The sequence below is a fragment of the Notolepis coatsorum genome (assembly GCF_963971535.1).
Source record: "Notolepis coatsorum genome assembly, chromosome: 2".
Classification (NCBI taxonomy): Eukaryota; Metazoa; Chordata; class Actinopteri; order Aulopiformes; family Paralepididae; genus Notolepis; species Notolepis coatsorum.
The window spans coordinates 26,128,321-26,141,577 of record NC_140166.1 but is presented as its reverse complement, the minus strand read 5'-3'; the positions used below and the strand labels follow the sequence as shown (position 1 = coordinate 26,141,577).

At 38.8% G+C, this 13,257-nt stretch overlaps 1 protein-coding gene across 1 annotated transcript in view; it reads right to left on the bottom strand.

The window, feature by feature from the left end:
- Positions 1-5,577: 5,577 nt before the first annotated feature.
- The window catches only part of LOC311223298 (dematin-like), a 196,920-nt gene continuing 189,240 nt past the window's right edge, over positions 5,578-13,257 (bottom strand). The window contains exon 17 of the mRNA XM_084308090.1: positions 5,578-12,877. Coding sequence (XP_084164216.1) covers positions 12,764-12,877 — 114 coding nt within the window. The 3' untranslated portion in view covers positions 5,578-12,763. The remainder of the gene's footprint in view (positions 12,878-13,257) is intronic.

Sequence of the window (13,257 nt, the reverse complement as noted above, 5' to 3'; positions counted from 1 at the left end):
TTAGAGAGTGGAAATCTCAAAACTACCCAGCTAACCCGCTTTGAGAAGATTTGCAAGGGAAGGCAAGCACACACAAGTCACTGAATGTAGGCTAGAATGGAAATATGATTTGATTAATATATTATTTATTAAGTTACTATTATTTTAACTTAATATATATAATATTCATATCTGCTCCCGGCTGCCCTTGGGGGGAAGGACCACGGGATGGGTCAAGTGCAGAGACTCAATCGCATCGGCGACCCAACAATTGAATGTGTGTGTGTTCCTGTGTGTGTGCCGCCCATCGCATGTGTGTCATTGTATGCCAAAGTCCTGCATTATATATTATTATTATTATTTTAATTAAATGAAATCTACTACTCAGGGAAGTTCTGCAATTATTATTTGAATGTAAAGAAATCTACTAGCCTACTCAGGGAAGTACTGCAGGCTAATTATTATTATTTGAATTAAAATAAATCTCCTACTCAGGGAAGTAGGCCTACAACAAACATTTTAATTAGGCCTAATTATTTCACAGTGGCCAAGCTTTTGTTAATTTTCAAATAAAACCAATTGTCTCTTTGTGTCTTGTTATGTTAATCTTGTCTTGTTAGTACATCTAGGTGGGGACTAGATTAGGTGGGGCTCGAAAATATTTCCAACCCAAGTAAAATCTAACCCTAACTAACCGTACTGTCATGCACTTTCCTAATAAACTAACCTACACTGTAGCACTCAACACTTTGATGAACATTGTTGCTCAGCTGATAGAGTTGTGCCCTTCCTGATGGCTTGTCGTACAGAACTTGTAAGTCGCTTTGGATAAAAGCGTCAGCTAAATGACTAAATGTAAATGTAAATGTAAGTAGGGCCTGATTGAAAAAGTTTTGGAACCACTGCTCTAGTACGACATCTAGTGGCTGAATCTTATCTATAGCACCTTTAACCTGTTAAGCTGTTTTTTTTTACACTTGATCTCAATAAGGTGGTGAATGAGCTCAGTGAGCGAAATCTCTTACCCCGCAGATTTAATATGGTGTTATTCACCGTCAATGATGCAAAAATAAATCATAATTTATATTCTCCTTTTCTTCATTACAATTTACTCAAGCCTAGTAACAGACACAATATTTCTGACACTGGGAATACATACCCCCAGGTCCCTAGATGTTCCTAGATACCAAGAACATGCAAATTGACCTTGCAGAAGTGGAGCAATCTTCCATTTACTTAGGCATGTACCTTTAGGCGAAATTTCTGAAAATAGGGCTACCACTTAACAGGTTAAACACATTTTTTTTTGATCCACTTTTTCTCCCATTTTTTCTATATTTTCTCCCATCCCAATTTCGTATCATCCAATTCAACCCTCCCCTGTCACGGACGCTGTTTCTTGCCTCCCACAAGCCGGCTGCAATGTGGACTAAGTCATACATAGCACAAGTCCCCTCCGGTACTTGAGGTAACAGCAGTCGCATCTTTTCACCTGCGCAGCTCGATCTCTCAGTGGCGAGGAGTAACGTGTGGGAGGCTCGAACTGACGAGCCCAGCGTCTCCAGCATTTTGTGGCGAGTGCCTTGCCCACTACGCCACGTAGCCGCCACAGGTTAAACACACTTGCAAACAAATGTCTTTGCTTTGGGTGCCCTGTGGAGTAGGTTTCAGTGTGTATTTCAGGGCTTGTACAGACTGGCCCCATTTATTTGCATTAGCTCTGTGGCTAACTAGCCAGAGCTGCGTACGTACAACATCATGGATTGACAACATCACCGGTAAGTATGAAACACTGTAGGACTAGGGGACCAAGGTTATTTCCAAAATAGCAGAGAAACACATAGCAGAACAACTAACAAGTCACCTTAGCACCAGCTCTGTTGGACTGCACCCCATGCAGTTTGGTTTTAGGGCAAAACACTCAACAGAGACTGCAATCTGCTTCCTCCTGGAGAGTATTAAATCTAAGCTTGATAAGGGGGGAGTTGTTGCAGCCGCATTTTTAGATCTAAAGAAAGCCTTCGACACTGTGGATCATGGTGTCCTGCTCACCAAGCTTTCTCTGTACAACTTCTCCCCTAATACCATCACATACATGAAGTCTTATCTTGAAGGTAGAACTCAGAGAGTTCTATGGTGAGCTATCCTCTGCCCTTAGCTGTGGTTTTGGTGTCCCCCAAGGATCTATATTGGGACCGCTGTTGTTTAGTTAATACATTAATGATCTTCCAGCTGTATGCAATAAGTCTGACATCCAGATGTATGCAGATGATACGGTCATTTATGTCCATGCAGAAACCAAGCAGCAAGCTGCAAACAAGTTAACAGCGGTGTTGACATCGGTCACTGAATGGTTGACTAACGCATGTCTGCATTTAAACACCAAAAAGACTGTTTGCATGTTTTTTACAAAGAGGCTGATGAATACTGTCTCACCTGATGTCTATGTCAGAGGAGAAAGGTTGACAGTTGTATCCGAATATAGATACCTTGGGATAAAAATGGACTCCAATCTTACATTTAAAAAACAAATCAAATCGGTAGTAAACAATGCAAAGTCTCACTTATCAAACTTCCGTCACATCAGAAACTCTCTGTCAACAAAAGCAGCAGCACTGTATTTTAATGCCATTATTATGTCACACTTAACATACTGTCTGACTAGCTGGACACAAGCCTCCTGTACAACATTACGATCTGTACAGGTAGTTTACCATCAGGCTGTGAAAGTTCTGGACAGGAAAACAAACAGCCACCACCATTGTTATAGCATAGCAAACCAGAACCTACTGAGCTGGGACAATCTTGTCAAATTCAAAGATGCCTGCCTTACCTATAAAATCCTACATGGCTTGGCTCCTCCCCCCTCTGTACTTTCATAAAACAGAAAGCATCTGCTGATAGATATACCAGGTCTGTAGTCAGAGGGGCCTGTGTAGTCCCAAACAGGAGGTCTGCTTTTAGTCAGACAGCCTTTTCCGTGAGAGCAGCCCACACCTGGAACAGTCTGCCAACACGGCTCAGGGAGTATCAAAGTTACATCTCATTTAAAACTAACTTAAAATCATGGTTGAGAGATGGTCAAGTGTGCGACCATTTTAACTGAGGGGTTGTATTTTAATGTATGTATTTTAGTGTATTGTAACCTATACTGATTCCTACTGTTTTACTTATTGTACTATGTTTTTTAACTGAGGGGTTGTATTTTAATGTATTTATTTGTATGTATTTTAGTGTATTGTAACCTATATTGATTCCTACTGTGTTTTAATTATTGTACTATGTTTTAATTATTGTTGTGCTCATGTCACCTGCCCCAGAGACTACAGTTGAAAATTAGCCAACTTGGCTAAACTGGCATATTTACAGTCAAATGTTCCTTAATATGCACTGTTTCTGTATTTTAAACCAATAAATAAAAAAAAATAAAAATAATGTTCTGACCCTTTAAAGATGCACTGGAATCAAAGCAGGGGGTAAAAGACCATTTCAACCGTGCATTGTGATTGGACGAGAGGTATTCCGTGAGTGCTGCTACCCACAAAATAGGAACAGGTACCATGCCTCTGTGAAAGCTGCTGATCTCACGGGTCGAACAAACCAGAACGTTATTGCCATAAAATAGAAAGTTTCTTTACCTTTCTGTGAACGTCTAGAAAAAAACCGTGTTTCAATCTGATGAAAAATAGTGGAGCTATTTACATTATAAAAAAAGTAACTGTACTTACAGTAGATTTCATTGACAGTCTTTACTGCCCTGGTACGAGCACCTGATGGTACTAAATCCAGATTGAACTCTGCCATTGGAAAGAGGAGATTTGGCCCAATCCATAGATGTATGACCTGGCCATAATAAGGTAATTTATAGGCCTGATATGCTATATTCATATTTCAAATTGCATGTGTCCAGATGGCAAAATTAAGTTAAAAAAAAACCTGTAAATCATCTGCCCTTTATTAATTTGCTTTGATATTTTGTACACTTGATCTCAAGAAAGTGCTGAATGAGCTCAATCTTTCATGTCTGGTCAATGTTAGCATGGTGTTATTCACCATCAAAGAGGGGACTTTCTTTTTTAAATAATAATAATTTATGTTCTGCTTTGGTTCATTACAATTTACTCAAGCATAGTAACTGACACAATATTTCTGACACTACATTCCCTGAGGTCCATAGATGTCTCTAGATACCAAGAACATGCTAATGGACCTTGTAGAAGTGGAGCAATCTTCCATTTACTTGGGTATGTAGTATGTACTTTTAGGCAAATGTTCTGAAAATATGGCTAGGGCTTAAGAGGTTAAGATAGCTTTACACAGCTAACGGTTAAGTACAGATGCCTACAGATTCAATTGAGCTATCGTCGTGAAACCACATAAATGTTGTAGCCACATGTATCCAAAACCACAACCACTACACAGTTCCTATCTAGCTATAGAACTATCTTTCTGTTGGAGAACAAAGCCCCTTGTGTATCAGTGATGTCAATGATGTGTCGTGTGAAATGTGTATCAGTGATGTCATCGATGTCTCATGTGATGTGGTGTGTACCCAGTGATGTCACAGATGTACTGCAACATTATAGCAACAGTATGATACAAAAATATATCATGGTGGTTTGATAGTAATTACAGTTTTGCCATAGTATCATTATGTACTGTATATGCACGTTTGAACTTAAAGGGGAACTATCTTATAAATGGCCTTTTTGAGTGTTTAGCATTGTTTCCTAGCTATGTGAACTTATATTAATATGATCTATGTCTCAAAATTCTCATATTGGCGCATTCTTCCAATTCTCCTCTCACAATATTCACCCTCACTGAACTGAGTCGTTTGAAAATGTGCCTATATGTGATGTCATATAGTCGCTGCTGCATGTTAATGTTCAGGGGAACCAGAACCTGCACAGTGGTTTAGGTGGCACCTGCAGCTGCGGCTGCAAAACAGCTCGAAATCTTGAGGTAGAAAAATGCTGTTTTTGAGGACTTGATTAGAAATATAAAACAATGAATAAAAAAAATATATATATTACAGAGGTGTTCCATAGACTCACAGGAATTGTGTAAAAGTGCCCAAATAGTGAAAGAAATAGTAAAATAGTTCCCCTTTAAATAATACCATGATATTATCCAAGTTAAACCATGATACCAGTGGTTATATCAATGGTATTTCCATAATACTTAGGTCACTACCGTCATTGCAATGAATTATGGAATACCATCATCACCTCCTTATCAAACTATGCGTTTCAGGAGGGACAAAACATATTATTGTATAAACAATAAAATATCCATGCTAGTAAACATTATGTCTACATAGTAATCAAGAATTTTATTTCAGTCCAACTTTAAAAACTTGTTTATAATGATTGCATTTTGAAGTGTTTTCAGTAATGCTTTGAGGTCATCCTCTGACGTACCTGAAGTCAATCACTCAATCAATCAATCACATGACAACTTAACATGTGCTACCATTAACAGACATGTTGAAAAGGAACATGATGTGGCTTCCCAACGTAAACACTGCTTTAATTAAGCAGCCTTTTCCAGAGGACTCTGTATGTAGGAATAATCACCCAGTCAAAACAAGAGATGTAGAAATAAAACACAAAACAATCTTTATGTCATTGTGATATTAGTCATACCAAACACCAACAACCAATCAAAACAATCTAAACTCTCAGTATTGAAATGACTTACAGAATAATTCCTAAAAGAAAAGAAAAGAAAAGCTTAAAGTGACCTCAGCCAACTCACTCCAACTAGAAGCTTCATCTTTTCCCTGTCTTTCATTCATTTTTTTTGTTTCCATCACACTTGCAGATATATAAAGCATGTGACTAGGCAGAGGTGTGTATCAGGGATGGGCGTGAGAAATCGATTACTCAAGCACTCGCCGTTTCAACTAAACTTTTTTTTTCTTTTTCTTTTTCCGTTACCACCAAGTACGTCCATTAAAAGTGCCTGTTTGTGCCAATGAAATAGAAAACTCGCTTTGAAAACTCTGAAAATTCACTCTGAAATCCTGCGAGGTGTGAGTTTGTTGCTGGAAGCTGTGGAGCATGGATAGTACACTTAACGTTACTGTGAAAAGTGTGTTCGCTTATCATCATCTAAAAGATAAAAACAGAGGTTCGAGCATCGGGGTATTGCTGTGCATTAGTATGTCCACAGAGCGAGACATAATAAAATCGGGGGATTCATTGGGAGATTGCATTTCACCAAAGGATTTTATGTTTTGTTAACATAAAAAATTAAGATTTAAGTCAAATTGCTAACCTTAAATGACCGGATGTTGCAGAGAATGAACTGATGCTGGTGATGTCGGGTGACATGATCTACAATGCTAAGCTAGTTTTGGCTAGCGATTTTAACTGCTGCTTCGATATTCAAAAACCTCTGCCTTATCAGAGAGAAATGTATAGTAGTATGCCTTGTTCACAGGACCACAACCTGTATGAACACAGATGAAGCTAGGAGCGATCTATTAATAGTCCATTCATTTTCCTATAGCTGTGAGAATCTGTTGAAACAGGAATATGCGGAAATATGTCCCCCATGAGAGGTCTGTGGGGGACAGTATTAAATATGGCTGCCCCCATGTTGGATGGCATTCAGTCCTCCTAATCTACTTCACAATGCAAAGCATCTAACACATCCTCTTTTGCCATTAGCACAACATTAGCTACCAAACATTAGAGCTAACATTGACTACACTGGTTAAAAGTTAATTTTCAACACAAGCATAGTTAAGGACCGAATATATCTTTTCAGCACCATGTAAAGATGTGTTAATAACGGTGCAGGTTGAGAAAAAACTTCTTATCCTACTACACCCAGGGATGTTTTTAAAATGACCTTTGTAACGGTAGCTAGTCGCTCAGAGAATTCACATTGCCTAAGACAGATTTCACTCCAGTACGTACTTCTATAGTAGCCATGGATACCAGTAGTAATATTAGCTATGGATAACTACAGCAGCTCCTGTAAGCAGTGTTGCAGTGCTATTCTCGGAAGTGGGAGAGCACACTTACTGTTTAACTATAGGGTGTCGAGAGTGAATGACCATTTGAAAGAATCCTGCATTAGTTCCGTGCTGAGCTGCATGTCGCGATGTAAGTGGAATGGAAACACTGACATACTTGCTGCCTTCAAATGGAACCTGTACGTTTGTGATTTTGACATAGGAAGTCGAGTAGCGTACACGATATGCTTGGCGTGCGAGTGGTTAAAATCGTGAGAACACTGCTAGGCAACTGGGCAATGCAACCCTCACCCCACCCCCGAGGCTAACAATTTAGCTAAATGCCAAGGCATAATGATGAAATGGTGAGACCATTTTCAACCTTTTCCTCAACTATATTATTCAATTACTAAGAAAGACTATATATGACAAAAATCACAATAATTTCACAGCAAAACTAACTTCCACAGGCTCTACCATTTCTAAAAATGTTGAACTTTGAGGTTTTAAGAAATGTCCACTTGTGAAGTCGTGTCGTGAACAGCGGGTTGTTAATAAGGACTCTTCTCGCAAATGCGGTAAATACCACCCCATTTGAAGGCACTGTCTCTCTTCTTAGTGTTTACAGAAGCTAATTGTCCATATTTGTACTAGGGATGCTCGATATTGGCTTTTTTACCGATACCGATATTGTCCAACTCTTAATTTCCGATACCGATATCAACCGATACCGATATATGCAGGGTTTCCCCCCCCAAAAAACGGAATAATTTCAGGTAATTAACATTACATATCTCTTGTTGTGGAATTAACACAACATTATGCATACTTTTGACAATAAATAAAATCAGAATTTGTTCTTACTTGCTTGCCTGGGTAAATAAAGGTTATAGAAATGTAAAAAAGAAAAAAAAATCCGATATCACATTTTAATGCCAATATAGGCCGATAATATCGGACATCCCTAATTTGTACAGATGTGTGTACCGGCGTGTATAGCATGTGTCAAAGGCAACATACTGTGCCCAGAGCCTGTAGTATTGAGTTCACCATCAGACCTTGTGTTCCTGTGTCAGTCCCGCCAAGATCAGCTATTAGAAGGTTTACAGTACCCTTACTGTGTCCCCGTGGCATTGAGATGAAATGGTTACAACGGCAGACATTTATATATGACGGTGGATATTGAAGTACGGTATGTCTATGACGTGTAGCCTACTGTTATGACAAGAGCGATCACGCCCTTCAGTTCAATTCAATTCAGTCCGATTCAATTCAGTTCAGTGCGATTCGGCTCAGTTCAATTTCACTTCACTCCCGTTCAGTTCAGTTCAATGAATTCCAATTTAATTCCATTCCATTGATTTCAATGAAATTATATTAAATTCAGCTCAGTTCAATTTCTTTTCACTCCCAGTCAATTCAAATAAACCAATTCCAATACAATAAAATTCAATACAATTCAATTCAATTCAATTCAATTCAATTCAATTCAATAATTTCTCGCCCCACCAGTCCGTTCAGGGGTTTCAAAGTTCTGCTGATGGCGTGAGAACGTAGAGATCCAAAGCCATCAGCGGTAGACGGCAGCAGATCATCCTGGTTCCGTTGAGGTTTAGAAAAGGTTAAATTCAGCCTAGAACAGACTTCCATTAAAAAGGCATCCTTTCGTTTTCATTTCTCCTTCTCATCCCCCCATCATGTCCTCTTCATCCATTCTTCTTTCACGTGAAAAAGTGTCCGTCTTTATTCTCTACATTCATTCATTTGTTAATTAAGTTATATGTTTTTCTTCCTATATTGAATAACAGCATGCCACTTCTCTAGAAGATAAAAAAAAATAGCTGCACATTATTTGGTCACTACAGCAACACTAGACGTATGTCGTTAAATGTATAAACCTGCTTATCTGTAATTAAAACAAAACAGTGGAGTTTTACCAGAGCCTTTAGGCTCAGACACCGAACGCTCTGCTTTTAACCCTTTACGTCTCAGGTCTGAGTTTCCCCAGTTAGACCAAGGTCTGTAGATCATCAGCTCCAGAAACCTGGTTTAGACTGATGTACTGTGTGAACTGGTTTAGACTGGTATACTGTTTAAACTGGTTTAGATTGATGTACTATGTAAACTGGTTAAGACTGGTATACTGTGTAAACTGATTTAGATTGATAGACTGTACTGTTTAAACTGGTTTAGATTGATATACCGTATAAACTGGTTTAGATTTATATACTCTATAGACTGATTTAGACTGATATACAGAGTAAACTGGTTTAGATTGATATACTCTATAGACTGGTTTAGACTGGTATACAGTGTAAACTGGTTTAGATTTATATACTCTATAGACTGGTTTAGACTGATGTACAGAGTAAACTGGTTTAGATTTATATACTCTATAGACTGGTTTAGACTGATGTACAGAGTAAACTGGTTTAGATTGATATACTCTATAGACTGGTTTAGACTGATATACAGAGTAAACTGGTTTAGATTGATATACTCTATAGACTGGTTTAGACTGATGCACTTTGTAAACAAGGTCAGCTGTGTGTCTGTTCCAGAGTATCTACAGCCTTCAACAGACAGAGTTTGACCAGACTGTACTCAGACCACCATGTTGTAAATGTCTTACAATACCCTTTAACATCACCTCAGTGAGACGAGAGAGAATCACGTTACCTAGCAACGGTCACTGGAGCAGGACTGTGGGGCTAACATGGCAGTAAACTGAGTTGGCCAAACTCTGGCTGTCTATGACTCTGGTATTACTACTGTTGGTCTTCTATACTCTGGTCTCTGGTGCTTCAAAAGTGTGTACAGGCATGAAGCAGATCCCCTAGACACAGAGGTGTGTGCGCGTGTGCCTGTGTGCATGTATGTGTGTGAGTGTGTGTGTGTGTGTGGTAACAGGGCAGTGGCCAGTGCTGGACTAAGAGGAGAGATGAGGAGGCGTCTGAATCAGGGCTACGTCACATGTTCTACCAGTGGTTCCTCAGTGGTTTCCATTCTGACATCATAACAGTACGTTGACCACAACCACAGTGTCTGTCTGTCTGTCTGTCTTTAATCACATCAGTCTCTTGGACTGTTGTACTTGAACAGTAAACTAGCTAACCTGGCGTGAAGACATGCTTGTGTTTTGGTCTCAACAGTAGCATTGTTGACATTTTACAAAAAAGAGACCATTTCTAAATGTAACCTGTTCAATATCTATAGGCTACAGAGCATTCATAGCTCTAGTCGATTTCATGATAGAACTCTTTACTAACTATTATAAATGATAGAACTCTGTACTAACTATATGGTAGAACTCTGTACACAGTAACTATTATATATGATAGAACTCTGTGCATAATAACTATTATATATGATAGAACTATGTGCACAATAACTATTATAAATGATAGAACTCTGTGCACAATAACTATTATATATGATAGAACTATGTGCACAATAACTATTATAAATGATAGAACTCTGTGCACAATAACTATTATATATGATACATGATATATCTGTGCACAGTAACTATTATAAATTATAGAACTCTGTGCACAGTAACTATTATATATGATAGAACTCTGTGCACAATAACTATTATAAATGATAGAACGCTGTGCACAGTAACTATTATATATGATAGAACTCTGTGCACAATTACTATTATATATGATATAACTCTGTGCACAATTACTATTATATATGATAGAACTCTGTGCACAATAACTAACTATTATAAATGATAGAACGCTGTGCACAGTAACTATTATATATGATAGAACTCTGTGCACAATTACTATTATATATGATATAACTCTGTGCACAATTACTATTATATATGATAGAACTCTGTGCACAATAACTAACTATTATAAATGATAGAACTATGTGCACAGTAACTATTATATATGATATAACTATGTACACAGTAACTTATATATGATAGACCTATGTAGTACACAGTAACTTATATATGACAGAACTGTGTACACAGTGTACCCCCAAGCCTGCTAGCCCACTCCTCCTCTCCTAGGTGCTGGGGAAAAGGGCATGACATCATAGCTGGCTAAGCCAATTGGAATACTGGATAATAATCGCCAGGCTGAATCAGCGAATAGTACTCCTCCTTCAATCTGAAGTCAAAGCTGAGTCCAAGCCAATAGGAATGTTGATATAATACCCAGCTGTCAGCTACAGGTGCATACTAATAGTAAAACGAATCATAGTAATACGGTGCTCACTCATAGAAGGGTGCTCTTCAAAACCAGGCTCTTCAAAACATTCTCTTGTCATGTTGGGACCCAAACTGAGTAAATGTAGTCTCTCACCCTGGGAGCCAGACTCTGGTCATGTGGGGGGCCACCAGAAATAGGCCCACCACCCAATCTGGGTCCTGAGCCATAGTTTAAGAACCCAAGCTTCATATTGTTCTCATCCTGTCTCTATATAAACCAGCTACGTATGGTTATAGGTCTTCATATTACTGTAGCTTGATAGAATAATTACTCACTGACTAATCAGTGTTTGATATAGATTTCCATATCATCTGGATAGGTGCAACATGCAGTGATATCTCCTGAGAATGATGTGTAGATCTTCAGCAGACAGCTGACAGCTGAAATGACATCTATCTATCTATGGCTCTAGTCTCTCTGCAATTTCTGACAATATTTTTTCTATTGAATAAAATGATAGTATGTCTAATATCAGGAATGAATGCATAATGCTATTTAGATTTGCAGTAGTCAATCAAGTTATTGCAAGGTCTGTACTGATGACTGCAGTTGAGTGACAGTCCAGTAGAGGGAGTCAGCATGTAGGGCTGACAGAGACAGAGACGTGAACTAAAGGATGTGGAGCTCATCGTTATATATTATTATTATTATTATTATTATTATTATTATTATTATTATTATTATTATTATTATTATTATTATTATTATTATTATTATTATTATTATTATTATTATTATTATTATTATTATTATTATTATTATTATTATTATTATTATTATTATTATTATTATTATTATTATTATTATTATATAGAGACACAGGCTCATTGAAACGAGTTACTCCTCATGTAAGATAAGGCCCGTTATGGATCTGAACCATAGTTTAGTAAAGCTCAGCTGTAGACTGGGCCTGGGACACATTGACACTTAGTGATTTAGATCAGAGTCCACTGGATTCAGTGTCTGTTGAACAAGGTGAGGGACCTGATATGTCTCTGAATGATAATATTCACCATGAATTTAATTTTAGTAGTAATGCTTCTGTCTTCCTTCCAGTGAGTGACATGTGTGATGTCATAGTTGGAGTTCACAGTTCAGCTTCCACACCTGTGGTGGTCCAGAGAGAGCAGGGGCTTGTGGGGAATGTAGTCATGGGTGCTAGAATTTCCCCAGGGAGATTAATAAAGTATCTATCTAGAAGAGAGATACCTTCTTATTCAGGTAATTCCTCTTCCCGAGGGAGCAGGGGCTTGTGGGGAATGTAGTCCTGTTAGAAGAGAGAGACTTTCTTCTTCAGGTTATTCCTCATCCAGAGAGAGCAGGGGCTTGTGGGAAATGTAGTCCTGTTAGAAGAGAGATACTTTCTTCTTCAGGTGATTCCTCTTCCAGAGGGAGCAGGGGCTTGTGCGGAATGTAGTCCTGGGTGTTAGAAGAGAGAGACCTTCTTCTTCAGGTGATTCCTCTTCCAGAGGGAGCAGGGGCTTGTGCGGAATGTAGTCCTGGGTGTTAGAAGATAGATACTTTCTTCTTCAGGTGATTCCTCTTCCAGAGAGAGCAGGGGCTTGTGCGGATTGTAGTCCTGTTAGAAGAGAGAGACCTTCTTCTTCAGGTGATTCCTCTTCCAGAGAGAGAGGTGGTTGAACTCCTCGATGGGCATCTCAAACAGACCGGAGAACTCCTCTGGAGACAGGTGCCTCTGGAGGGGAGACAGGGACACACAGTTACAATAAGGGAGACAGGGACACACAGTTACAATAAGGGAGACAGGGACACAGTTACAATAAGGGAGACAGGGACACACAGTTACAATAAGGGAGACAGGGACACAGTTACAATAAGGGAGACAGGGACACACAGTTACAATAAGGGAGACAGGGACACAAAGTTACAATAAGGGGGGCAGGAGGATGTTACAGTGAATGTTATGATAGGGAAGACAGGGAGTGAATGTTATGATAGGGGAGACATGGAGTGAATGTTATGATAGGGGAGACAGGGAGTGAATGCAATGATAGGGGAGACAGGGAGTGAATGTTATGATAGGGGAGACAGGGAGTGAATGTAACAATAAGGGAG